Source organism: Puma concolor, chromosome A1, assembly GCF_028749965.1.
Source record: "Puma concolor isolate L17-30 chromosome A1, mPumCon1.1.hap2, whole genome shotgun sequence".
NCBI classification, from domain to species: domain Eukaryota; kingdom Metazoa; phylum Chordata; class Mammalia; order Carnivora; family Felidae; genus Puma; species Puma concolor.
Genome location: NC_141667.1, coordinates 212,258,272 through 212,286,109, shown reverse-complemented (window position 1 = coordinate 212,286,109; position 27,838 = coordinate 212,258,272). Strand labels below are relative to the sequence as shown.

Genomic DNA, 27,838 nt, shown 5'->3' with positions numbered 1-27,838 from the left:
TGGTAGGGTGGGTGATGGAGTGGGGCAGCGGCCTTCTTTCCCTGCTGTGAACCCAACAATCTTACATATTGGGCCAGGCTTTAGGAAATTAAAAATAAAACCAAAAAGCATAAAATCTGACATTTGTATAGTGCTTCAAAGCTTATAAGCAACTTCTCATATAATATTTCATTTAATTCTAACAATTTAGGAATTGTTACAACACTAGAGGGGCTAAGTGATTTGCCTAAGGCCACTAACTAATGAGTGAGAAAGCTGGTTTTTAATATTCAGGCTAACACATTTTTACTCTACAGGGAGGAAGGCAGATTTTCCAAATGGAGCCTGAAGATGCATCCCTATTTCTCAGTTTCATGACAAATATGCCTTGACCAGTTCACAAGATGGTCTGGAACAATGGAGATCAGACAGAATCTTCTGGAGAGGGAAACTGTTCAACATGGACCTCCCTGACTGGATCTGGGGCAGCCTCCTGTTTGGATTCTTTCCTTCATCAAGCTCATAGTGGAAAGTGCTCAGCAATGCAGAACCCCTCATGAGTATCCATGGCGAAAACACTGCTGATATCTCGCTCTGGCTGAGGTTGTTGGAGAACATTGTCCCGAAGCAGACTCCAAGAGAGAGGTCAGAGACAACCTGGGCAGTAGCAGCTGAAGACAGAATCCCCCTAGGGAGACTCGCAGTCTCTAAACCAAGTTCCCTAACTTTCCTCTGAAAAGCATCATTCAGTAAAATGGGAGGTGGGGGCAGGGATGGGGTAGGGGGGAACCACTAGGTGTGGCTTCTGGGCAAAGGGCTGAGGCTTGTTCACTCCTGGGATCTCCAAGTTCTGTTTCAGCCATAAAGATTACCTTGAACCTATCTGTTTCAAGGAAGTATCAAGTTGGAAACCAGATATTGGGCTTGAAAATGTACATTTGAGTTAATATTTGGCAGGAGATATCTAGATCTAAGGGCAGCTGGCAGAGTGGGACTCAGCAACAAGGTGTGAAGGTGACTCAGGTTCCTGGGTGTCCTGACCCTCCTGGGGTGGTCACATGCTCCCTGGCAGCTTCCTCTTTTCCTACAAACTGGACGTGGGGAAATCCCCACTGGGCACTATAAGAAGCCCCTGGGCTCTGTGTAGAAACCAGTGGCTCCAGCTAAGAGCACAAAATGAGGACAGGCCTCCTCTGCCCCCTGGCCCTTCTGTTCCTCCTTGGCCAGACCACAGGGAATTTGGAGCCCCTGGTCCCTGGCCCCAGTTCCAGCTCTTTCCTTGACTCTGTGTTCGGCTCCAACTTCATCTCTGGCCCCAGCTCCAATGACAGCTTCACTCCCAGCCCTGGCTCCGAGTCTCAGGTGAGAAGGCCCCACGGCCTGAGAGCTGTGTTAATTCCCTTCCTCTCACTTTTTGGGGACCTGAATATAATTTCATGGATGGCTAGACCTGAGCACTCTAAAAGATTTACGACTCCCTTTGTTAACTGTAGGCGCCCTGGAAATGAATTAAAACCTGGGTAAAATAATTAAATTGTTAGCAAGAGAGACGACATCTTGGTTCTTCTGCCGGGAGCTTTAGGGAAAGAACTGAAGGTTTAAAGAGGTTCTCAAACCTGGCTACGCTTGGAGTTGGGGGTGGGCAGGGGTGGGAGGGGTACACCAAACATAGAGATGTCCGGATCCTGTTCCAGATGAGAACTCTTAGGGAAGGGGCCCTGCCAGGAGTAGCTCCAGAAAAGTCGGTCTGGTTTGCTGCCCATTGGGAACCCTGAGGATGATGAAGAGTCGCCCTGAGGGAGTGAGAGCCTCTTTGCTCCAGCTGGAGCCCTGAGGATTTCTTTGAGCCTAGTTTGTAAAGGAGATGGATGGCCGAAGCAGGGGAGGTCTTTAGGAAAGTGCTCTTACACACAGATATGTCCCCAGAAGAGTATTAACTGTCTTCCATTTTCCTTATAGGGAATCATAAGAGCCATTTCCGAAAACAACAACAGCAGTAGCAATAAACAGGCCAAACAAAATCAGCAACAACAACAAAACCAAAGCCTGTGCTAGGAAGGGACTGTCCCAGCTAGGCTGTATCCCTAGACCGTACCCCGAGCCTAGTTCTTTGGGAGATGAGTCCTCTTTGTATCTCCTTCGAGGAGAGGGGAAGAGGCACCAAGGGATGAGACATTAGGGGGCAGGAAGCATTTCCTTCTTCCAACTCTGCCTGCGTCTGCTCTGGGCCTTTCTGTAGGAGCCCTGCTCTGGAAAACCCAGGCTTGCCTTGGGGTGGAGGAGTCTTAATTTCCCCAAAGCCTGCCCCTCTGCACTTCTATGATCTTTATTCACAAGTCAGGTCGCTGCTCACGTGATCATGTCTGAATGGGAGGGCCATTGGGATAAGGAGAGGAAAAGGCTTTTTTATTGTTTCCATTTTGACATCAGAACCGTGTAGATGAAAATTTGTTGATCAACAAATGGTTCGGATGAAGGCTCACATAGAAACTGCCGCAACAATGTTTGTTGAGCACCTGATAAATGCCAGGACTTGGTTAAGTACATAATATATATTATCTTATTTAACCCTCAGAGACAGGTAAAATTAATGGTCCCATTTTAGAGATGTGGAAACTGAGGCTTAGAGAGGTGCCGTCGTTGGCTTAAAGTCACTAAGCCAGCAAATGATAGAACTCAAACTTAGTCTGCCTATCCTCTTCAGCATCTCTGTCTAGGCAGCTTTCTCTGTTTGAGGGGAGTATAGATGCAAGTTGCTAATTTTTAGGAGAAACGTGGTTTGGGAATCGTGACTATGCGTGAACATTCTTTGCAGCCAGAAATCAGATGCATCATTTTATTCCATGATACTAAATAATTTCTGGGGAAAATTAGAACTGGTTAACACTAATGTCATCACCAATCAGAAAGCAGCATTTGGGTAAGATGAGCTAAAATGACAGAAAATAAAATATAGGTCAAGAAACGGAGAACTCCAATATGCCTGTTGTTTGGCAAAAAGACAAATATTTAAAAGTAGATAAGGAATGGTAGTTAAATTGTGCTTAGAGGTTTTAATTTCCTTCCCAGTTCGCTTATCTCCCTCTGGTGAGTCAGTATCACTACCCCAACTTCTTTTTTTATGGCAGACAAGGTGTCACTTCTACTATAAACCCAATTTTCTAGGGCTGCCTGTCAGCTTGATGAGCTCTTTGGAAAGTGGTGGAAAACCCCTTTATAACTGTCATTGAGCAAGTTCCAAACGTATCATTTTCTGTACTTTGAAAATGTTGAGTACCATTATTTTATGCCTTGAATCTTTACAGGCACTTAGGCTTGGCTGCTAATTAGAGCCAATTGCAATCTTAAGTCACAAATGTGAGTCACACCTTCAGCTCTCGCGCTGAGAGCGCTTCACATGCCTCAGATGTCCCCCTCCAAAGAAGGGGCCGCTTGCAGTGTCCTCATTTCACAGACAAGAAAAGGCTCCATGCTTTGTGCACACGGTAACTGGCAGAGTCGGAACCAGGAGTCATGTTCTTCTGTCATCAGGCTAAGGGGTTTGGGCTTGTCGGAAAAAAGGACACTAAGGCTCCCTAATGACAATGGGGCTGATTCACTGGGCGGGAATTGGGTCTTATTTGTCTCCCTGACACCAAAGGCTGGCAAGTTGTAGACACCAATAAATGTGAATTGAACACACGCTGAGTGAGAACCCATCAGTGCGGCGTGTCTTGTAAGGTACAGAGGGTCCTATTTGTCCTCCACAGGGGGACTGCATACCCTCTCAGAGGCCAGGGGACAAGCACACGCCTGGGTCTCCCATTCCTCATGCTACACTCACACCGAGTTTAAGCAGTCACTGCAGACGGAGTGAGACCCATCACCATTAGCTTCATTGTCTTTGAATGTGAGGAGCAGAAATATCTCTAATGGGAGACACTGATCAAACTTATGGACCATTTTGATGTCAGCTGAGCACGCGGGGCTGATGATAAGCAGAACGGCAGCTAGGGAGTCCACAGTGCTGGGACAGAGACATTCAATAGAAGACAGTGGAATGGCTGTCAGCAGGGCTCATAATTATTTGCCTGCCTTTCAGGTGAACTTCAGGACTAAAAGTTGTTAGCGAGTTGATTGTCTAGAGACTGCTTGATGATCTCCACTATTTTCTGATTTGACAGAGCTTTCCAGAGGAGTCTAAGCCTGGTTCAACCCTGTCCTGTGCAGCTAATTAACCTCCCCTTGTCAAAATGCAGTGCGAGACATTTTGGGGGGTAGACAGTTGTAATAATAAGCTTTTTTTTTTTTTTTTTCAAAAGTCCATGATACATTGGTCCTCCTGCAAAAGACTTGGCGTGCTTGAGCCAGATGCTTTCTATCTTCAGTGGGAGTGATAAAGCGGGTTCCATTCTGGTGTAGCTTGTCCAGTCCTTCTTCATCCCTGGCAAAGACCCTTACCTTAATCCCCTCCCAGCCCCAATGTTTAGCATAAACCTGCTTGTCTCTCCTCCTTACTCCCCAATTCCTGCAGGTGTGGGATGTGATTGGCAAAGAAAATTGAGGCCAGTGTCAAGAATTTACCTGATATGCATATATATATATATATATATATATATATATGTGCATGCGTGCGTGTGTGTGTGTTTGCTTATCTTAAAGAAGATTAGGTTAAATTGACAAGCAATTTAGTTGCAAAAGCCTGAATTAATTGGTCCAGAGGTCACTGACAGAACACATCTTGACTGTAGAAGCATCTAGGTCCGGCTTGTTCGGGGATCATGGAGGCTGGTAGATACTAAGTGCACAGAGCGCACCACCTCCGCTGCAGCCAGCTGACCTCCTAAACTTTGAGAGGTGTGGCCTGCATCTCTTCAAATTCTGCAAACCAGTGTTCTCCCCTCGGTCATTTCGGAGAGACACTTCGGCCTAATGTTCCACAGGTGAGCTTTGGGCTAGCCATCAGATGAGATCATTGTCAAGCACAGCCAGTCCACTGCCAAGAGTTACTCTGGAAGGCAATAGTTGTAATAAAAAAAAAAAATGTTAATTGTGCTGGGATCCCCTTGGGGAAGTTCGAGGGGGACAAAAGAAAAACAGGATCTTTCAAACCTGTCATTTTAAAATATGCAGCGGCACCAAAGTGTGAGCCTGAATATCTTAAAGAAACATCAAATATTTTAAAATGACTTTTCTGCAAGTGGTAAGCTGGAAAACTTAAACATTTTTTTTGCACAAAAACTTCAGACTCCTACATTGTTCAGTCTTTTAAACATGGCTGTTTTTTTCCCCACTCTAAAGAATGTTAATTATGCAATTTTGCAGGTGGAGAGAGGATGTGAATTTGCATTGTATATTTTCCCCGTAACTCCTATGCGTGAGGTTTTTCTCTTTCCCTTGGAAGGCATTGGGTTGCGATTGGAGGTAACGGTGAGGAAGAGAGAATGAGTACGTGGAAGGAAAGGGAAAGTGACATTTACTGATCGCCTACGGCGTGCCAGGGACTTGGTTTACATTACTTGGTGACTCATGGGGACAACCCTGTGAAGTGGGTTATCTCTGTTTGGCAGATGAGGAAATTGAGACTCATAGAGGGTTCACGTCCAGAAAGTGGGAGAATTGGAATTCAGGATGCTCATCACCTCCTTCTTTCCCTCAGCTTACTTAGGAATAGTAACAATTACCTTGAAACCTACTCAAGAAAGGAGAATCTTCCTTTAGGTGTAGGTGCCTGACCCTGGTTTAGCCTGACTGGTGGAGATGTGGCTACACACGGAGTGTAATCACTGCCTGAGAAACATGAGCTCTTAGCTCGTGTCTTTAATGCTATTCATTTATGTATTGGACTCTACTTGCTTGCCTCTGAGCCCTCTTTTTTTTTATTTTTTTAATTTTTTTTTAATGTTTATTTATTTTTGAGACAGAGAGAGACAGAGCATGAACGGGGTAGGGTCAGAGAGAGGGAGACACAGAATATGAAACAAGCTCCAGGGTCTGAGCTGTCAGCACAGAGCCTGACGCGGGGCTCGAACTCACGGACCGCGAGATCATGACCTGAGTCAAAGTCGGCCGCTTAACCGACTGAGCCACCCAGGCGCCCCTGAGCCCTCTTTTGACAGGCCAATTTCTGGCACTCCAGTTACCCAAAAGCTCACTTCCCAGCTTCGTACTGATGTTGAACTTATTTTTATTTACAGTCGCTTTCCAATTTCACTGGCTTCGAGGATGACCACGGGACCTGCCACTGCTCCGTGACCCTCCCAGACACGACCTTTCCCGTGCAGAGAGTGGAACGCTTGGAATTCACAGCTCACGTTCTCTCCCAGAAGTTCGAGAAAGAGCTTTCTAAAGTAAGTATTGCTTTTCCTTCTCTTGCAACAACTTCTTGATAAGAGCAACCCAACCAACAAAACAGAACACTTTTTATTCAGGACTTTGTCTGCAGGCTTCTTTGGTTGTGCCAAAGCCAGCATGTTTGCATCCTATGGAGGAGTTAGCCTTTATTTCACGGCACACCTATGGAGTTCTTTATAGTGGGAAAAATGAGGGCACGCGGAAGAAAATGGGCTGGAGATTATGCACGCCACGGATAAACTCACTTCAATATTGTATGCGTGCAGTTGGAAAGAAGCCTTGAGCTCTCCCTGCAAAACGCAACCTTGCAATTTGTATTTGGTTTTGGTTTTGTTGTTTCTTCCTGTTGATCGTCCTCGTCTTCCCTCCAGCTTTGCCTTCTCTGTCCTCTCCTCTGTTCTCTCTTCCTTCACTTTCACTTTTTCTTCCTATTTCTGCCCGTTCTCCCTTCCCTTGTCCACCCTTGTAATCTTTCTCTCCCTTTCCTTCCTGATTTGTGTTTCTGTTTTTTGTTTTGTCTTCTCTTACTTTTGGAAAGCCCCGCCTCCTTCTCTTCCTCCTCCTTCCCCTCCCCCACTCCTCCACTCTTGGAAGCTTCTCCTCTTCTCCTCCTTCCTTTCTCCCTCCTTTCCTTGCTCTTCCTCTTGTTTTTTCTTTCCAATTTACGCTCTTCCCTCCCTCCCACTCTCTGTCTCTCCCTCTGGCTCTGTCTCTGCCTCTCTGTCTCTGTCTCTCTTATTCTCTCCCTCATGTGTTATTCTCTGTTGTCTCAGCAGGAGCATTACATTAGGCCTGTCCCACAGTAGACCAAACCTGAAGAATTTGAATCAATTCTAGTAGGTCACACAGCCTTGGTAAAAATCCTGACTCCAACCCCCTGATTAGAGCTTTTTTTCTAGCCAGAGGAAGTTATCCCACCGGGTGTACCTTTCTCTGAGCCGGTGGGGCAATGTGACCTGGCATTCCAGTGTTGACCCCTTCTTCATTTTTTGGCCAAGTTAAAAATCAATTAGAAAGGCTCCCATTTTCTGCACAGGTGAAGTCCAAGCTAGGCTATAATCACATTATGCATTATTCAATACAACGCCATTAATTTACAAGGAGCTCTGGCTTTACTGCAGGATTCAAAATAAGTTTTCCTGAGAAATTTAAACTTAGCTGCCTCACCATCCAGCACAGTTATCCTTTAAGACAAAAATGATGATGAGGCTGAGACCCTGCTTTTTTCCCGAATTGGTAGATAAATATTCTACGTTTCAGTGGATGTCCAGGAAAATGTGTTTGACTACTCTAGGAACCTAGCTTCTTAAGAAATAAAATGTCCTTGAATTAATCAGCAGAAAAGGCACGGCACTAAATTATAAATTCCAACCATTAATATTCATAGCCTTATTCCAGCATAATCAAGTACAGATAAGAAGTTATGCATAAAAACATAACAAGTGGAGGAAAATCCTAAGTAAAGATCTTTTCAGTTAGAGTCATTTGCTTTGAAATAGTGGAAGCTACTGATTTGCATGTCTTCTTTGCTGGCAGGAGTGTGAAGGGCAGTTTGAAACCCCACACTGATCCAGAGGAGGTGTGCAGCTCGCCAGGGCTGAGAGTACGGGACGTTTAATTCCGATCCTGTGAGGGGGCAGATGGCATCTGCCTTGCTAATAGTTGGCAGGGAGGAAGGGAGGAGTAGGTGGGAAAACTTTTAGTTCCCCAAACGTCAGTAGCTGGTCCTAAAGAAATCTGTGATTGAGGCCTGAGACAGGTATTGACCTGCCGGCTGAGATTTGCATCAGAAATTCTGTGCGACATCGATAATAACAACAATAATAACAGCTTCCTTTTCTGTTTCAATAAATTTTATTTATTTATTTAGAGAGAGAGAGCATGCAAGTGAGCGAGGGGGGTGGGAGAGAGAGAGAGAGAGAGAGAAGTGGGGCTCGAACTCACAAACTGTGAGATCATGACCTGAGCCAAAGTCAGAGGCTTAATGACTAAGCCACACAGGCACCCTTGTTTCTGCTTTTTAAAATGCTTTCAGTCCTGTTCTCCTCTCAAGCAGCTCTTTAAGGCCGATAGGCCAGCGCTCTTCCCATGTTAGGGAGGGAAACATGGGGGTCCATAAAGGTCAAGAGCCATAAATGTGGAGGTCATTCCTCTCTTGGCTGAGTGAGCCAAGTCAGGAATTTGGGTCTCCGACATCATCCCAGTCCCTTTTCTCTCTGCCATGCTGTTATCAACCTCAAAGAAGAGATGTAGGAGGATAGTAATGCCTTCAATCCAGAGTTATCTCTTCCACTGAGGGCTTTTGAGTTTTCAGGTGAATTATTATAGCCGTCCCTAAGTTGCCTTGGAAATCACCATTCATCTGGAGGCCTGGAGGGAACGCCCGATTGGACAGGCCCGCAGAAGAGGGTTTTGACTGCCTTACGTTGATTCATTATCTGTCAGTACACAGGAAAGACAGGGAGCTGCCTCTGCATGAGCTGCTGAAAGCATTTTATACTTTTCTGTTGTTTATGGTATGTCTTCTTGTGACTATACTCAGGAGGGGACAACAAAAAGACAGCTCAGGGTTTTCTTTGTCCAGAGGGCTGTGGCGTTTGGGGTGAGTTATTTCATAGAACACACGTTTGCCGATGGATCCTCATGCATGAGAAGGTCAAGGTAGTCTGGGAGACATTTAGGCAACTTATAAACAAAGAACATTGACGGAACAATGTGTCGTGCACTGAAAGAGAATAAATTAAAAAGTGAAATTGAAGAAAAAACCCCTGAAAGCACTGTTTCTCTAATAATTGCTGTAACTTGTAGACATCCAGTAAGTGAAGCACTTAGTATGCATTTTCCCTAGTCCTTGCAGAAACCTGGTAAGCTTGCTACCATTACCCCCAGTTTATAGGAGCAACTAAGGCTTAGAGAAATTAAGTGATTTGCCTACTAAGTACTGAAGTCAGCTTTGAGTTTAGGTGGACCTAGCTCCAAAGCATTTCTCATGTCTTCATGGTCAATTCAAGCTCAACTCCTCTTGTTGTTAAAGACATATTAAAATAACAGTATGTTGCAAAGTACATTTATCTGTTTCTGATAATCCGGCCATAATTATGATCAGAGGTTTTGAGGCAGGAACATGAGCCAGACTGATTCCTTAGCTTAATAGCCAGCTGTGCTGCATCCTTATCTATTATGAAACCATGTCTACCATGCAGAACAACAATGAACACCCCAAAACAACCCCCCCAAACAAATGTTGATTATTAGAGCCCATCTGTGATATAATATGTATATAAGAAACAAAATGGAAGCTCTGTTAGATTGGTGATTTGAAGGCAAGCATAGATGAGTCTTTTAAAGCTCAAACTGCTAGTGATGAGGAGCTCGTAATAAAGATGTTGGCACAGGGGGTGTCCTTTTAGGGCTAGACCCTTATTATTTTATTTTTATTTTTATTAGAGAGAGAGAGAGCTGGGGAGAGGGGCAGAGGGAAAGAGAGAGAGAGAGAGGGAAAGAAAGCAGAGAGAGAGAGAGAGAGAGAGAGAGAGAGAGAGAGAGAGAGAATTCCAAGCAGGCTCCATACTCAGTGTGGAGCCCAACATGGGGCTCAAACTCACGAACCAATAGATCACGGCCTGAGCCAAAATCAAGAATGGGACGCTCAACCGACTGAGCGACTCGGGCCCCCTGTGGCTAGACCCGTATTCTTGCTCTACATCTCTGGTGCAAGTTGCACTGTGGCTTCTGACTTTGCACTTCCAGGGAGAGCTAGATGTTCTGGGAATTGCCCACACCAGCTCAACACTAGAGATCTGTGCATGTAAAGGGTTTACATGAGCAATCTACTTAAGTCAGTAGAGTCCTCAAATTCCCTCCTGCCTTCTAGTAACTCTATAGACGATTCTAGTTTTCCTGAAAGTCATCGAGCTTTCCTTTAAATGTCAGCTGAAAAGAACCTCGAGTTTTTTCCCGAAACAGATCTTTAGGGACTCTTCATTTTGTGGCTGAACGAGGGCAGGCATGCCACACATCCTCATAGGTAGCAAACTCCAGGTTATGCCTTGGTTTTCAGTGAGAATCTGGGAGAGCCACATTTTATTTAGCAGGGATGACAGTTGGATCACTCATTTTTGTAGAACAACAGCTGCGATGTGCCACCAACATGTTCCAGGAAAACAGAGGGTGTTTCATTTGTTCCAAGAGCTGGCAAGACCAAATGCCAACAAGAATATTCATTTTGCAAACTTCCATTTCTGTGATGGATTGGTACTTTATTATTATTATTATTATTATTATTATTCTTTTTACAGGCAAGTTTTTATGCTTGATTTTTGCAGAAATTAAAACCTGGCTACCTTATATTTGTGTTTACACTTTTGAGGGAGACTCGTTAGGTTTTCTGTTTTTTTCCAACTTCCTTAACCACCAAAATGTCACCAGCCTTGACAGCCTCTGACGATGGCGCATCTGATGGCAGTGAGCATCAGTTGCCCGAGGAGATACACCAGCAGTGCCGAGGGCTGCATTTTCAACTTTCATTAAAATCCTCTTTGCCTGGAGCCCTAGCCCTTTAGGTCTGTGGCCTATGAGTCTGCTCTAATTTGCACAGTGGGGTTAAGTGGAAGGACGAAAATGACAGAAGTTAAGACTGCTTTTGGTATTGGGAGGATTACAGGCCAACATCTGGCTCTGAATTCATCCAGGCACCGTGGATCAGCTCCTTGACATTAGCACAGTTTGGGGAAAAGTATCACTTATGTTCAAATTTTTAGAAAGAGTGTAAAGCCAGCAACTTTTAATGAGCAGGTCCTTTAAAAGGCCATGGCATTTCTTTCAGAGATCAGATACAAAAAGAACCACCAAATGTGTTTATTGAAATACCCATTTGGAGTTTCCAATTATACACTAAACCACCAAGGGAATTTTTGGAAGTATTTTAACTTAATGATCAGACATTCAAATATATGCAACAAATGCGTAAAGGTCTGATTGCAATAATCAGTTCTTGGAATAAATGTGGGTGCACTTAATGAAATGTGCACTTTATAGTCACATACACACTCACATATTGTGTAGTAAAGTTGGGTCTTTATGGCACTTTGTAAAAGGTAGAGGGGTTCAAGACTCAATGCATATGGCCACCAGAGAAGGAATTCTACTCAGTGCACTTCTCTCTCTTCTAGAAAATACTTAGATTTAGAGCAGTGTTTCTAAATGGAGGGAGGGTGGTGGTGATGGTGATTTTGCCCCCAGGGAACATTAGCAATGGCTGGGACATTTTTGGTTGTCACAGCTGAATGGTCTGTGGCTGTTATCGGTGTCTAGAGGCCAGAAATCCTGGTACACATCCTATAATACACAAGAAAGCCCCCTCCCCCAACAAGAAAGAATGATCTAGCCTAAAATATCAATAGTGCTGAGGTTGGGAAACCCTGGTTTAGATCCAGTATGTGCATTGAGGGGAGGAGGGAGGGCAAGGGAGTCTGGTTCAAACCAGTTCATTTTGGAGACCTAATATCTTCAAACATTAAAATGGAAATTAAAATATACTTGTGAATGATGACTCTGAAGTAAAATTATTTTTAGTCTAGGCAAGTGCAAAATCCACCCCACCAATTGTAATAATGTTTTTTTTTTTTCGTTTGCATTTAGATAGATTAAAGAAAAATTAGTTAAATTTTTAGTATGTGTGCTGTGGAAGCGAGCACTAGTTAAATATATTTTTGATCCCTTTCTTTTCTTTTTTTAAATTTTTTTTAATGTTTATTTATTTCTGAGACAGAGAGAGACAGAGCATGAGTAGGGGAGGGGCAGAAAGAGAGGGAGGCACAGAATCAGAAGCAGGCTCCAGGCTCTGAGCTGTCAGCACAGAGCCTGACGTGGGGCTTGAACTCACAGACCGCAAGATCATGACCTGGGCTGAAGTCGGACACTTAACCGACTGAGCCACCCAGGCGCCCCTCTTTTCTTTCTTTCTTTTTTTTTTTTTTTAAGTAGGCTTCACACCCAGCATGGAGCCCAGCACGGGGCTTGAACTCAGGACAGTGAGATCAAGACCCGAGCTGAACTCAAGAGTGAGACGTTTAATCAACTGAGCCACCCAGGCACCCTGATATTTTTGATCCATTTCTTTACCAAAAAAGAAAGAAAGAAAGAAAGAAAGAAAGAAAGAAAGAAAGAAAAAAAAAAGATTGACAACAAGCAAATAGTCCCCAAAGTCTTGGTAGTGGAGGAAGACTGTATAGTATTACTTTGGGAATTGACTTAAGCTTTTTGATTCCCTTTCAGGTAAGGGAGTATGTCCAATTAATCAGTGTGTATGAAAAGAAGCTTTCAAACCTAACTGTCCGAGTAGAGATCATGGAAAAGGACACCATTTCTTATACTGAACTGGACTTTGAGCTGATCAAGATAGAAGTGAAGGAGATGGAGAAACTGATCATACAGCTGAAGGACAATTTTGTTGGAAGCACGACTATTGTTGACCAGCTGGAAGTGGAGGTAAGTCATGAGCTCACTTCTGAGAGGCTTAATAATAAATTAAGAAGTGGGCAGGTGTTGGGACCAGGCTATGGATCTCTCTTCTGACTTCTAATTCTGCACTCTCTCATGACCACCTGGCATGTCCTGTGTTCTGCTTTTGGGGGGGGGGGGTGTCTGAATAGTGAGTGGAACACAATGGGAATGCGTTCATTGAGGAGCAGGTGTCATCCAGTGGGCCTGCCCCAGACCCAGGTGGCCTTTCAATGTCTCTAGAAAGGTGATGATATAAATCTGAACAACTCCATGGCCAAGTTAGATTGAGTGCCTTCTCTGTTCTGGATTTATTCTTGTGGGACTAGAAAGCCACAATTTACCGGATTTTGGAATTGCTAGGTCTGTTTCTCCTTTTGAATGATCATGTGATCCTTGATTCCTCTTGGAACACTTCTCCACATACTGGCAACCCTCTTTAAAGGAATTTCATGCAATTATGTTTTAGTGAAGCCTTTTAAGCTCTATGGATAAAGACCATCACATTAATGTTATGGTTGGGTAATTTATCTCAACGAGAATTTACTAGCATGGACATGAAGTGGGCTGTAATGGAGAAGTCTAGTTACACATCTCAGATAAGTTTTCTCTGGCCCTCGCCATTCGTTAGAAACTTAATTATAATACAACATGAGTAAACACGAGTTTATAGGGGAAGGTTATTAGAAATGAACTTTAATGGACCTTTGTGGAGGCTTAGACTGAGCCTGTGCTCTATTATTAAATCTGTTAAAATCTTTGCCATTTTCTTCTTGTCACACACATCTGCCTGAGATCTGACAGGCGTTCACGCTAAACCATAAAATGTATTCTTCCAAATGAAACCATTCCGAAGAATCTCGGGTGTACTCTCTAGCAATGTTTCACTAAGTGACAAATTCAGCCCTGGAATGTTTATGAAAGAAATTGCACAATAATATAAAGTCACTCTGCATTTTTATTTCCTTAGATAAGGAATATGAGTCTCCTGGTAGAGCAGCTCGAGACGCTAGACAAAAACAACGTCCTTGCCATTCGCCGGGAAATCCTGGCTCTGAAGAACAGGCTGAAGGAATGTGAAGCCTCTAAAGGTGAAAATGTTACTGTCTCCGCACCGCCTCCTGCCCCTGGTAAGCCTGCCATGTTGTGACCACCTGAGCCAGCCCGGTTAAGGGCTGAGAGTGGGGCGGGGAAGGGATTTGGGATTGCAGAGTTGAAGTGGGGATGGGATTTTTGCAGGGCTGAGTTTACTCTCCTGAGCTCCGAGATCTCTCTCCTAGTAGCTCCACATGCTGGCAAGTTCTGGGGCTCATCGAGGAGAACCACCAACAGTGAGTGGATTTAAAGCAAAACTCACACATTACACGTGTCCCCTTTGCATTTGCTAACAAGGAAAACAGCTCTGTGATGATGGAGTTGTTGTGGGGGGCGAGGGGGGAGGGTAGTGGACGGGGGGGGGGGGGGGGGCGGTTCTGGTGAAAGCCTCTGGAATCTGCAAGGCGTCGGTGCTGTCCCGCGGATGGCAAGGGCCGATTGGCTCATGTATCCGAAGAGCTGGGTTATGCCTTGACTCTTCCTTTTCTCTTGCTTTCTTTCCATCCCTGCTTCCACACCTGTATTTTTCCTTTACGCTTTCCTGAAATGCACCTGCTGTTTTTTCACGTGTCCGAGGATTCAGGGAGGATTTAATGGTCCACCTGTACAGTACTTGTGGGTGTGGCCTGCCATCCTACCTAGAGTGTGAGTTCCTGGAGGGCAGGGATGGCCTCATACTCTCTAAATAATCCTTGGGGCTAGGTATAGCATAGAGGTGGGTGCTTCATAATACCTCCATGAATGAGGCAGTGGAGTGTAGAGGTCAGGAGTATGGTTTTGGGACGCCAAAGACCTGAGCTTCCCAGCTATGTGGCCACAGCAAAAGATCCTTAATCTCCCCCTCGATAAAACGGGAGAATACTACTTACCTGTGAGCGGGTTAATGAAACAAGTCTTGGGAAGCACGGCGCTCTATGATTGACACTTATATGCTGGAATTTGTTATTATTATTAACGATGATAATTGAAGTGAAAACCTGGCTGTGAACGAAAGCGGTCCTTGTGTGCTTCAGCACGTCCCTCCAGGTGAACTAAAGCCCTGCTCTGTCGCCCTGTGCAGCCCTGTCACAGGGAAGCCCTCCCTGTGGGTCATAAGCATCTCAGCCTGAAAAGGGCCTGTACCTTCTCATCAAATCATACAGCTCTTGTTACTTTCATTAATTTCTGTTTCCACAGACTGTTTCCTCTTAGGCTGTGTGTTTCTGGATCCTTGTCAATGTAACTGGCTTCTTTAAGGCTTTAATTCGATACTGCCATAGTTATAAGCCTCTCAGTGGTGTTCAGGAGACTCTCTTCCCTCCCTCTGCTGTTGGCAACCTGTCATAGTATGACATACAGAGGAAGTTCAGGACAAAGGCCATACCTTGTCCTCTGGAACACACTGAGGTTAAATTTAGTCTGGGATCAGTGGTGTCAGTGTGCATTGAAAATGTGAGCTCTTTCTGCTGGGCCACGCAGGGCTCCTTGAGGACAGGGTCAAAGCAATGACAAGCCCTGATAACACGTGAACAAGGTTTTCTTTCTTTCTCCCTCCCTCCCTCCTTTCTCTCTTCCTCCCTCTATTCTTTCCTTCCTTCTTTCCTTCCTTCCTTCCTTCCTTCCTTCCTTCCTTCCTTCCTTCCTTCCTTCTTTGGAGTGAGGACATTTTAGAACTGGAAGGGACATTTAGGGCCATCTAGCTCAGGTCCATCATGTCTCAGAGGAGGGAACTTAGGTGGTGAGGGTGCTGCTTTTCCTGAGGCCACACGGGTGGTTAGTGGCAGGGCTGAGGCCGAAATGCAAGGCCCCTCACTCCCTGGGTATCTCAGGACCTAGAGCGTCAATGGCAATAACCCAAGAACGGCAGTGGAAGAGAAAGTGCACTTCTTAGTATATCTACAGAGGAAAACAAGCGAGCCTGCTGGATTATTTTTGTTAGAATTTTTTTTTCGAGAACTTTCCCCTAGGTCCTCACACTTAGACTTTTGTGAGTCATCCCAGCCCAGCTGTGTTGTTTAAGCAAATTGGACCCAGATTTCCTCTCACTTTCCCACAACCTTGGCTGTACCTGGATCCCCGCCAAGCCACTTGGCCCTCCTCCAGCTTTGTTCATATTATATTTATGATGTTTATATTAAACTGACTTTTTGTCATGTTTTTAAATCAATTTCTTTTACTTGCTCTCTTTCTGTTTGGATTGGTTGATAATGCAGAATTGGAAACTCCCCAGGCACCACAAAGTTGTCAGCCTGTGGAGACTTTAATTAAAGTTACTCACTATTATGGGACTTTAAAATCTGGCCTGTCTGCTTTTTTCACTGCAGAGTTGCACAGAACAAAAGGCTGCACGCAAGTCTCAGCTATAAAGGAATTCCGTGTTCTCGGGGCTCCTCTCTCCCAGTTGCAGGTTGCTGTCTGTGGTCAGCTTGATCTTAGAACCAGTACATGTAGTGAGGGTTCAATAAAATGCGCTTTGTATTTGGTTTATGCCGCAAATGGTATCCTTTTCTGCTTCATTTCATAGAACCTTCTAATCTAAAATAATTGCCCTTCTGCTCATTAACTTTTTTTCCTGAGAACAACTGACTCTCTCTCTCTCTCTCTCTCTCTCTGATCTCCCTCTGAATCTAGATGACTGGAGATAGGCAAAATGTATGTACACGCCCAGGGGTCGACTGCGGTTGTGCTTGGAGATGATGTCAGGTTCTGTGCTGACACACAGTAGGTGCTCAGTAAATGGCTGATGAAAGATAGTGACCTGCCAAAATCCCAAGTCTTAGGAAAAGCAGAGTGTTGGGGAGTATGTATCCAATAATTTAGTCTTCATCATTTTGTGATTATGATCAGGTTAACTGCCTAATTCCCACAGGTGAATTGTACTCTCCTCTTTGCTCAAAGTGCAGTTGTCTAGGTAGGAGACTGCACTGATAGATCCAAGATTAAGTTTCCCCTGCAGATAGTCATTGACTTAAGAAAAATGCTACTAAGCATGAGACTTTAAAAAAGCCAACTTAGGGAGTGCCTGGGTGGCTCATTCAGTTAAGCGTCTGACTCTTGATTTTGGCTCAGGTCATGATCGCATGGTTTATGAGATAAAGCCCAGAATCAGGCTCTGTGCTGATAGTGCAGAGCCTGCCTAGGATTCTCTTTCTCTCTCTCTCTCTCTCTCTCTCTGTCCCTGCCTCACTCATGCTCTTTCTCTTTCTCTCTCTCAAAATAAATAAAAAGCATTTAAAAATTCTTTAAAAGATAAAAAAGCCAAGTTAGTGTGTGTTAAAGTCTTATCATGTGGCTTCCTGGGGTATTTTCAGAACACCATGACAAGATCTAATGAATTGCATGATGAGATTGCCAACCAAGGCGACAGTTGTGTGGAGAGTTCCCTTGCTTTATGTTCTGCTGAGTGAATACCAGGCTTTTTGTAAAACATATATAGCAGGGTAGAGTGCTAGTTGTTTTATTAATAAGGTAAGCTGGGTTTGGGGGCTTTGATCAGTCTTTCATTCTTTTATTCCACGAACATAATTTGGTGCCACTGCATGGCTGGTCCTGTTCTGGGAGCTAGGGTTCCCAGGATGGATACAGGAACCTCCAGAAACCACTATGTAGGAAGGGATACAGTCGTGTGAACTTTCAGCTATATATAACGTGATGTGATTATAATGCTGATAGTTACCATTTGTTGAGTTGCATGTACATACCTTCTCTCTCTTCTTAACAGTTCTACAGAGTGGGTTTTATTATTATTATTTTTTAATACAAGGAAACTGAAGCTCAGAAGCTTACACAGCCAGTAAGTACCGGAGTCAGGATTTGAACTGGAATCTGTCTGCCAATAGCTTCACCTGTACCAGGCTGCCTTCCATAGATGCTCTGATAGAGAGGTGCACCTGTGATTCCCACAGTAACAAGAACGTTTCAACCACTCACCAGCCTGATTAACATCGATGTATCTTTACTTCCTTGCCTGTAGAATAGCTAAAAGTGTACTTTTAGTTTTGCGGCGTGTTCTTGTCCACTAGGAAGACATGAAGCGATGCATTGGTCTTTCACATTCTTGGATTATGGTTGGGCAATGGGTGGTTGTGCCAGGGGTGGAAGCTTGGGACGGCCGAGAAGGCTAAGACCTTGAAATGAAGGAAGGGGCAGGGAAGGGATATGAGATGAGGTAAGGGGGGGTTGGGGGAAGCTTGGCACAGATTGGGGGGAGGAGGGGTGGAGGCTCCGGCTGGGCAAAAAGGAGCAGCGGGCACCAGGATGGCTGTCAGTTTCAGTATCGTTTCCAGGCCAGTTTGCTGCCGGGAGTTGAGGAAGCCCGCCATAGCCTTTTCTCTGGCCTGTCACTGCTGTAGCCACATCTGTAGTATTGGCAACAGTGCCCAGTTCTCCTCCCTGTTTCTGCTTCCTTCGACCACAGCCAGGGCCCCCCAAATGGCCCAAAGGACATTGAGGATGAGAGAGGGGTAACAAAAAAGGGTAGGAGAGTGTTTAGGAATGGCTGGGAAGTGAGAAAAAGAGATGTAGGCTTCATACAGTACTGGTATTTATACCAGGTACAATGTTTAATTTCCTGGTCGACTTGTAAAATGATAAGCCATTATCATTAGTAGTCGTAGTAGAAGTAGTAATTTTGAAGAGAAGTTTATTTGGATTCCTTTATATCTAAGGATTTCCACATCCAAGACAGAACAGTTTATTATCTTTAACCCCGTGATAATGCTTGAATAAGATTATACATCGTAAGTTTTCCTTACGTATCTTGTTACTGTTGGTTCGGGATATTTTCTTTCCAGGAAAGCAAGATTCGATTAAACAAACAATTCCTAAGTCTTCCAACCTGCAAGAAAAACGTGACTTTCTTACATTTCCTTAGAGTGAAATGTAGTTAAATAAGTAAGTTCTCGGGAAGGTATTTTAACTAGCAAATCTGGTTTGTAGCATATGGAAATTCAAACAGTTTTTGTTATCATTAAACTGAACACACCATTAACTTTATTTTAATAATTCATGCATTGTTTCATAAACAAAAGCAAACAAGCATTCATCTGAGAGATCACTTTTAGGAGAAGAAATAATAATTTATAATTTTATTTATTATTTCTTTGGTGGAGAACAGTCTCTTGGCTGAACACACGTTGCTTTTTTATTTATGAAATGGTGCATGCATTATTAAAATAAACCAGCGCCTGTGTTCTGCTTAATGATATGCAAAATTATTTGAGGTTGGGTACAGAATGGTCTCATTTCTCTACCTGTTGTATGGTTGGCTGGCTTTCCCACCAACTGCGGATTTATGAGAGCATTTAAAGAGCACGTATTTAATTCTGGGACCAAAAAGCCCCAGCAGATTGGAAGAATAAAAGCAGGATTTCTAGTAATGGTTTCACCTCTGAGCAGTCCTTGAGTGAGGAGGGGAAGAAGGGGGGGGGACATTTAGCAAGGAAAGGAATATGTCTTTCCATGTCGGTCAGAGGCACAGACTTACAGGCAAAGCTTTGCTCTCCCTTAACCAATGTCCTACCCCCCCCCACCCCACCCCCCCGATAAATCAGGTAATTCTTTGGAGCTCTGCTTTTGGCTGTAGCTCACATCATGTGCTCTCCACGGCTCCCTGATTCCCTCCAAGCATTCAAAGCCAGAGCAAGTGATTCAGGTTCTGTTCCTTCTTCCCTCACCTGCTCAGCTCCAGGCAGTAGGATGAGGGAAAATGACCTCAAATGTACTTGAAGTGGAATTTTCTTTGTCATCCAATAAACAATGTTACCCACTTTTAAAGAGATATTTACTAAGATCCCTCAAAATGTGTGTTCAACTCTGGATAGTTATTATAAAGACCCTGGAGGAGTTTTATGTTATTTTTGTAGCTCATAAATGATTTGGGTTGGCAGGCATTTCAGAGTGTGACGTGTAGGGCCAGTTGTCCAGCCTGGGTTGTTCACTGCTGGTACAGGGAAGGTAGAGTCAGTGGACTGGTGAGCCTGGTCCCACTTGATTGTACACATTGTGATGACAGTGTCAGATTGAGAAAGGTGAAGGACTTGCTGTCATTCTATGACTCAGTAGAATATGTGGTATAAACAGCAAGACCTACTTTACAACTGCAGCAAGGTGGTTACCAAGTGATCTACGCAATAGGCTTATGCTTTGGGCACACATCAGGCCCTATTGCCCTAAAATCACTTCCATGGCTTCTCAAGGCGGAAATCCCACCATTAGAGGACTATCTTTTTGTATCTTTAAAATACCATATTTAAAACTTCGTCTTCTGAGATTGGCTTGGGGCGACAATGGTACCTGGTGTGCATATATGCACTTGGGGTTCCAGGGAGGGGCAGAAAGGTGAAGGGCATGGACACTTGTCCAGGGCAGTCTTCTCCTTCGTCACAGTTGTCCCTGATCCTGGCAAATAGTACCTTGTGGCTTTATGGAAAAAGGGTAGGATCTGAGATGACCTTGCTCTTTTTGATTTCTCTAGAAGAAAAATGAAATTAAAAAAAAAAAAAAGATTGCTGGGGCGCCTGGGTGGCTCAGTCGGTTAAGCGTCCGACTTCGGCTCAGGTCATGATCTCGCGGTCCGTGAGTTCGAGCCCCGCGTCGGGCTCTGTGCTGACAGCTCAGAGCCTGGAGCCTGCTTCCGATTCTGTGTCTCCCTCTCTCTCTGACCCTCTCCCGTTCATGCTCTGTCTCTCTCTGTCTCAAAAATAAATAAACGCTAAAAAAAAATTAAAAAAAAAAAAAAGATTGCAAAATGCCTTCTGGTAGAAGAAAGTCTGTCAAACCCACCAAGTCCTCCTTTCCTCTTTCTAGGCCTTCAAACCTTTTTAATATGGCTCTTGGCAGTTCTAGCATCCCCATCTCTGGAATGAAAGCCCATTAATGGAAATAGGAGGTGGTTTTCTCTAGAGCTGACAGGAGGCTTGCATTGAGACTGACACCAAAAGAAGGTCTTGATCTTTCCCCATCAGAACCACGGTCGTCGCCAAACCTTGACAAGAAAAGTATTTATGGGTTCCTTGGTTCTTAGGACATTAAACCATTTGTATCTCGTCATTCATTTTTCTCTAAGAATGCCCTTGTATGTTCTTGTTTGTACAGGGAGCTGTGGCCATGGTGGTGTAGTGAATATCAGCAAGCCGACCATCGTTCAGCTCAACTGGAGAGGGTTTTCCTTTAAGTATGGTGCCTGGGGTCGGGATTACTCTCCCCAGCAACCAAATGGAGGGCTGTATTGGGTGGCACCTCTGAATACAGATGGGAGACATCTGGAATATTACAGACTCTACAATACCCTGGATGATTTGCTATTGTATATAAATGCCCGAGAATATCGGATTACCTATGGCCAAGGCAGTGGTACAGCGGTTTATAACAACTACATGTATGTCAACATGTATTCCAGCCAGAATATTGCCAAAATTAACCTGAATGACAACAGGGTTGAAGTGACTCAAACTGTCCCTGATGCCGCCTATAATAACCGCTTTTCGTATGCTAATGTCGATTGGCAAGATATTGACTTGGCTGTGGATGAGAATGGGTTGTGGGTGATTTATGCAACCGAAGCCAGCACTGGTAACATGGTGATTAGCAAACTCAATGACACCACACTCACGGTGCTAGACACTTGGTATACGAGACAGTATAAACCATCGGTTTCTAACGCCTTCATGGTGTGCGGGGTTCTGTATGCCACCCGCACTCTGAACACCAGAGAGGAAGAGATATTCTACTACTATGACACAAACACAGGGAGAGAGGGCAGTCTAGACGTTGTAATGCCTAAGATGCGGGAGAGAGTTCAGAGCATTAACTACCACCCTTTTGACCAGAAACTTTTCGTCTATAATGATGGTTACCTTCTCAATTATGATCTGATCTTTAACAAGGAACCCAAGTAAGTTGTGGAAGGATGAGAGAGAAATGAAAGGTTCCTTGAAAAAAAATGGTCTTTTTCACTTATTTAGCTATCCGCGGGGGGGATTTGGAAGTGAGTTTGCTTAGTAGTGATACTTGGGAGCATAGTTCTATCGCACTGAAGACTTAGGATATTTGCCCTGATTTGGTAAGTTCTTTTGGAAGCTGTCTGCCTCCAGAGAATGCATTTCCCTAGTGAAAATAAGGTCCTTGCAGGGTAGATGGGATTGTGGGGGTCTAGGGACATTATAGGTTCAAGGAAGGTGTCAGTGAGACAGCTCTGGAAATCAAGGAACTTAGAACCTATGGCTTTTGGGGATTCTTCGTAAGAATGCGTGTCAATGACCAGCTCTCCTCCATGTAGCCAGGTTAATTCATCCATGCCTGAAAGAAACCTGATCTCAATTAGGCAGATTAATACTTGAAACTCCTTGAGGGATCAAGTCTCCATCTTTGGTTTTTCTTACTAGCATCTGGACAGTGTTTTATATGTAGCAGATTAGTAAACTTAGCATGCTTGTATTATATCTGTGAGATGCTCAGAGTTTTCTAGAGAGAGGCTCTTTTATGCACTAAATTGTACACTGTAAATCAGTCCCAGATGGACCTGCAGGTGGGGGATTTGATTTTTCTTTTATCCCTTTTGTCCACCTCTAGAAGAGTCAGTAGAACCCTCCTACCTCATAACTCCATTCCAAAGGCACGCAGAAGACTAGAACCAGACTTACCAACCAGTTCCCTCCACCCATTTCCTACCTCCTGCTTTTTATGAAAATTAACCAGTTTTTTTATGGAATGGGTAGAAGAAAAACAAATACATTTTTTTTGTCTCATCATGAAATTACACTTACATGACTCTAGGACCGTAAGAACAGATGGCAGTGATAAAATAATAGCATATCTGGTTACATGACAAAGCCCTTGGAGCATATGTGACATTTGTATTAAGTCATATCAATTGTTTCATGCAAGTGTTGTCTTTGTTTAAGCCTAAAAGTTGTAAGAAAATAAATTTTTTTTATTTGAGGAAGACATATTTTTAAAAAAAACATTGAAAATATCTAGTAAGTCAGTGCAGTTTGAAAACCTAGCAGGTGTGTGTGCTTCTGTGCTTTTGGATGGCTTTCTCTTCTGGTCTTGGTCTGTTTCCCCTTGATGTTCATGAGTCCCAGTCTATAGGACTGGCTCTTTAAATGCTATAACCATCCCCTTTTAATAAATGATTAAAGTGTGTTTTGATATAAATGTTGTCTTTTGGTTTTTTTTTAACTCTTTTATTTTTATTATAAAAAGCCTCTTAATAGGATGGTCTCCACCTTGCTGTGAGGAACAGTGTGGCTACCTCCCAAACACTGATGCCCAGGAAATCATATACCTAGCAGCAGATAACATCAAGACTTTTAGAAAGAGTCCAAAGTCAGGGCTGGCTCTTTAGTTTTCATTTCCCTTTAAAATCCATTATTTCTGGCAGCTTTTGTTGCAGGAGACTGCCCTCTTTTCTTTTGGGATATGACCTTATGTACTTATTAATTTGCATGACTGATCTGATTATTTCCAACGTTAGACTATATTTGTGTGGCTTATGTTCCTTTTCCAACCGAGCTGTTAAAATGGGTCAGAAGCCTCTAGATCTTCCCTAAACAGAAGGTCTTGGCCAGAAAGCAAAGAGACTAAGTGGCCATATTGGAGAGAGAAATACCTTTACCAAAGACAATGTATAGGGGGACAGGTGACCTAGAGCTGGAAGGGAAGATAGACCTGGCTAGTGTAGTTAGCCCTACTGAAATGCTCATTTTTAATACATGCCATACTTTTTTTTTTTTTTAGGCAGGTGGTAGCTATAATATTTAGTATTTTTAGCAGTGTTATTCTGTATTTTTCAGGCTGAGCATAGAGACAGGTATGGCCTTCAAAATGCAACAAGATGTGAAGATAAAGACCAGTATGTCATGTGAGATATAAGTTAAAAAACAGTGATGCTACCTTAATCTGGCCAGTGGGCAATTTTCCAGATGAATGTTCTACCACATTCATAGTATGATCTCTGAAGATCTGGAAAAGAAGGCAGGAAGCCAAAGTAACCCTAGCAATCAGCTTCTTATTTAAATGGCTACAGAAGCATTTACCTGACATTTCCCTTCAGAACCTTCTTCCACTGGATGTGGTGTATCAGGAGTGTATGCAGGGGCTGCCTGCTGGAAATTTCCCTACTGGGAAGGCTGAACAACTAATTGAAGGTTTGAGATGCTGGAGTTTATTGCGATGCAGTTGCACAGTGGAAACTTTAGCTCAGGATTCATCAGCTAGTGCCCTTTGGGGGGGGGGTGGTGGTGGTGGCAGGAATTGGATGTATATATTTTAAATCAGCTTTATTGAGATGTAATTTACATGAGGTAAAATATATCAATTTTTTTTAAGTTTATTTATTTATTTTGAGAGAGAGAGAGAGAGCACAAGTCGGGGTGGAACAGAGAGAGAGGGAGAGAGAGAGAGAGAGAGAGAGAGAGAGAGAGAGAGAATCCCAAGCAGATTCCACACTGTCAGCACAGAGCCCCACATGGGGCTCAAACTGACGAACCATGAAATCATGACCTGAGCTGGAATCAAGAGTCAGACACTTAACCGACTGAGCCACCCAGGTGTCCCAAATCTGCCAACTTTAAGTGTGCAGTTAAATGCCAGTTGTATAAAGGCTACCACAATTAGGATGCATAACATTTCCATCACCTCCCAAAAGTGTTCTTGTGCCCTTTCGGAGTCAGACCCCACCCTCATCTCCTGGTGCCTGCCAACCACTGATCTCTTTTCTCTCTCTGGAATCATATAATATGTAGCCTTTTGAGTCTGGCTTCTTTAGGCTGAAAAAGAGAAGTTGTGGACTGAAATTACCCCCAGGGGTTAACAGCATTGCTCTCGAGGTTCCCTACATTTTTATTATTTGGGGGAGATCTCTGGTGACCTCCTTCCTTGTACCTGTTCCCCCCTGGCCTGGAATTGCCGTGGGAAGGACCTAGCTCTGGGTGTCGATCAAACCTACCTACCTGGCAGCATGCCCCAAACCTGAAACTTCCTTTGTCCCCAGCCTTAGTCAACATTTGGTCCCCGATCTCTACCCCTGAGCCACAAGCATGTCTACCCAGATGAGTTCTGATCTTAATTAAAGATGCCCGTAGCTAAGAGCACAGGATTTGGAGTCAAACAAAACCAGATGTGACTTTGGTTCTGCTGCTCACAAGTGGTATGGCTTTGGGACAGTGTCCTTAATTTTTTGGAGACTCAGTATTATTCTCTATATAATGGAATAAAACCACCTACCTCAGGGTCCTATTGGGTGAATTAAATGATATCAAGTATGGAAAGTGTTTAGTACAGTTTTCAGCGCATGCTCTACCCTCAACAAAGAGTTATTACCCTCGTTTCTCATTCTGAATTTTAGGTTCAGTGTGGTTATTGGGTTGACAAGATACACAGCTCCTAGGGGTCAGAATTTACATCTTCTCCTCTACAAGACTTGTTGTGAGTAGGAACTCTTCAAGCGGGTGCCATTTTGTTGTGAAAGAGTTCCAAAGGTGGGAGCACCCTCTCTTCGTTCTCAACTCCAAGATGTCCCCTCAGAGCCGATGTTTATTGTGTTCTGACGTCAAAACACAGATTGGCACCAGCAGCAGGAGCGGAGGCCCCTTTCCCTTTCTTTTGAGCCCCTGAAAGCCTAAATGAAGGCTCGTTTTTATCAGGGGTGGGACCAAATTAGATGCATGCGTTCATCTTGTCAGAACAGGGACGGTTATTTATTTTGAACTCTACTTTTAGTCCAGTTTATTTCTCTTTTAGAGTGTGTTTTCATTGCCAGCCTGAAGAACATCCTTTCCGTCTCTTCTTGATTCGTGAGCCACTGAGAAGGAAATGGCAGTGGATGGACCGACAGTGACTATAGGGCTGCCTTCATGACGACGTAGGGAGGTTCTGGGCCTGAGCCCTCTGTCATCTCAAACAGATGTCACACCATGAGGGATGATTAGCCTCCTGTGCTCCAGAACGTTCTGAAACAACGAAAAGGGTGAATTGTGACACATCAGAAAATAAAAGGCAGGCACGTTTGTAAGGCACACTCCCAGCCAGTGGGACAGACCAGCTGGCCTGGCTCATCGACGAGAGATGCTATTTGAGTTGTCAGTTCAGTTGCCAGGCCTCACATCTGTAGCTTGGGATGCGCCCACTTGTCTCTGAGATCTGCATCTGCTCCTGGAGTTCGTTCAAAGGGAATGGCTCTTGGAATCAAGGTCCACTGTGGAAAAGGATGGCCTTTAATCTGTCCAGCAGGGAGGCTTCTCCTTGGGGGACATCTCTAGGCCTGGAACCTGGAAGGATGGTTTCCCGGGCCCCGGCCCCTCTGGGGAATATTAAAGAAAGACCCGTGGTGTGTTTGGGGGCTTCTATGTGGTTTGTCTGGAGCTCAGTGTTTGTGGCAGACAGAGGAGGATAAGGATGGAATGATACCGTGGGCCAGGGTTTAATATGACATCAAAGGAACTTCATTCCTGAGGCTTCACTCAGGAAATTTAAACTGACTCCAAATCTCTCTTTTTAGGCAGATTCTTGCAGCTCACGTGTTCTTTTTGGTTGTGGCCTATAATGTTTTTATGTATTGTTTTATGTATTGGTTTTATGTATTGTTTTATGTGTGTTTTATGTATTGGTTTATTTTGACTTTCTTTCACCTTGGTAGCTGATATCAGTCCGTTCAGGGCAGAAGCAGAAACAGAAATGTCTTTTAACTGGGGTGCCGCTAACTGCCATATTAAACCTCATAGCCTTAGAGACTTAGCGCCATAGCAGTAGCTGGTGTTGTTTTCTCCCTTATTCAGTGACCGCTACTTTCACCATTTTGTTCTTGGCCATTGTGTCTATAACATCTTCTTCATCTCTAACCTCCTTCCCCCCACCACCCCCAAAGACTGGTTGTGGTTTTATCCGGTGCCATGATGACGGCCAAGAGCTTCTCTTCCGAACAGTGATGCAGGGACCCAGGCTCATTCTCTTCCATCCTGCAGCTCCCCCGCCTCCACACGTAGCTTTCAAGGTCACTGTGCTTGTCTGCATCCCACAAGCAGAGGGGAGAGAAGCACGGAAGCTTTGAAGTATTGGCTGTTTAGCTCAGATCTGAAAGTGGTGTCCAACTGTGATGGATTGGGATGGGTCCCAGTCCATTAACATAGGATCACACCTAATTCTTAAGGAAGGCTTGGAGACATACAGGTTAGTTGGGTGCACAGGAGAAAAGAAAATGGGTTGGTGAACACTCAGCCAGGCTGCCTCACCATTCTAGGTATTGCCAGAAGGATTTAACATAGAGAAGCAAGTGCTTACAAATCCCTGGAAAGGCTGGAGGCAGGAGAACTAGAGGCTGCCATTTAACATTCGGCTTTGAGGTCACACTTTTTGCCAACTGCTACTACGTCTGGTGTCATCCTTGTACCCTCCAAAGTGGTACCAGCCATCGGCACGCGGAGCCCCTTTGCTGCCAACCCTCACCTCTGCTGGTACCCACTTAACCACTGGCACACTTGCAAAGCCTTCCACCTTCCAAAGCTTCTGTAAGTGGATCTTGTTCACTGAACCTGCACGGACCCAGAAATGCAGCCATACCGGAGACTGGGAGATGTGGTTTCAGTCTTCCTTTGCTGGGATACAGGGAAGATGATACAAGTTGGAATTGATACCAGAGCCAATAGACTGTGGCACAGCAACCTTATTCGGTGACCACTGCTTTTCACCATTCCTGCTGTTCCCATTTTGTCTCTGGTCACTGCTTTTTTTTTTTTTTTTTAGCTTGTCCTTCATCTCCTGGTCATTCATCACTGTTTTCTTTTTAATGCTCACTCCCAGTGGTCGCTTTGCCTGATGCTGCCATAATGGGAGAGTTTCTCCTCTGACAGTGGTCAATCTGAATGAACTTTCAAAGGGAAGCTGGCTTTTGCAACTGTATAGTTCCTCTGTCAGACTCCATCAGAGATATTGGAATGGAACCGACAGCAAA

General features: G+C 44.2%; 1 protein-coding gene across 1 annotated transcript; it reads left to right on the top strand.

The window, feature by feature from the left end:
* Positions 1-1,099: 1,099 nt before the first annotated feature.
* On the top strand, positions 1,100-24,084 carry OLFM4 (olfactomedin 4). The gene is made up of 5 exons (XM_025924957.2): positions 1,100-1,341; positions 6,156-6,308; positions 12,589-12,801; positions 13,784-13,943; positions 20,983-24,084. Exons 1-5 carry the CDS (start codon positions 1,156-1,158, stop codon positions 21,783-21,785), a joined length of 1,515 nt encoding a protein of 504 aa, XP_025780742.1. The 5' UTR covers positions 1,100-1,155; the 3' UTR covers positions 21,786-24,084.
* The last annotated feature ends 3,754 nt before the right edge of the window (positions 24,085-27,838 follow it).

Excerpts from the sequence above, each read along its gene's own strand:
- OLFM4 (XM_025924957.2), top strand. The coding sequence starts at position 1,156 with ATGAGGACAGGCCTCCTCTGCCCCCTGGCCCTTCTGTTCCTCCTTGGC. Across the intron at positions 6,309-12,588 it reads TCGAGAAAGAGCTTTCTAAA|GTAAGGGAGTATGTCCAATT; the intron begins GTAAGTATTGCT and ends ATTCCCTTTCAG. Across the intron at positions 12,802-13,783 it reads TTGACCAGCTGGAAGTGGAG|ATAAGGAATATGAGTCTCCT; the intron begins GTAAGTCATGAG and ends TTATTTCCTTAG.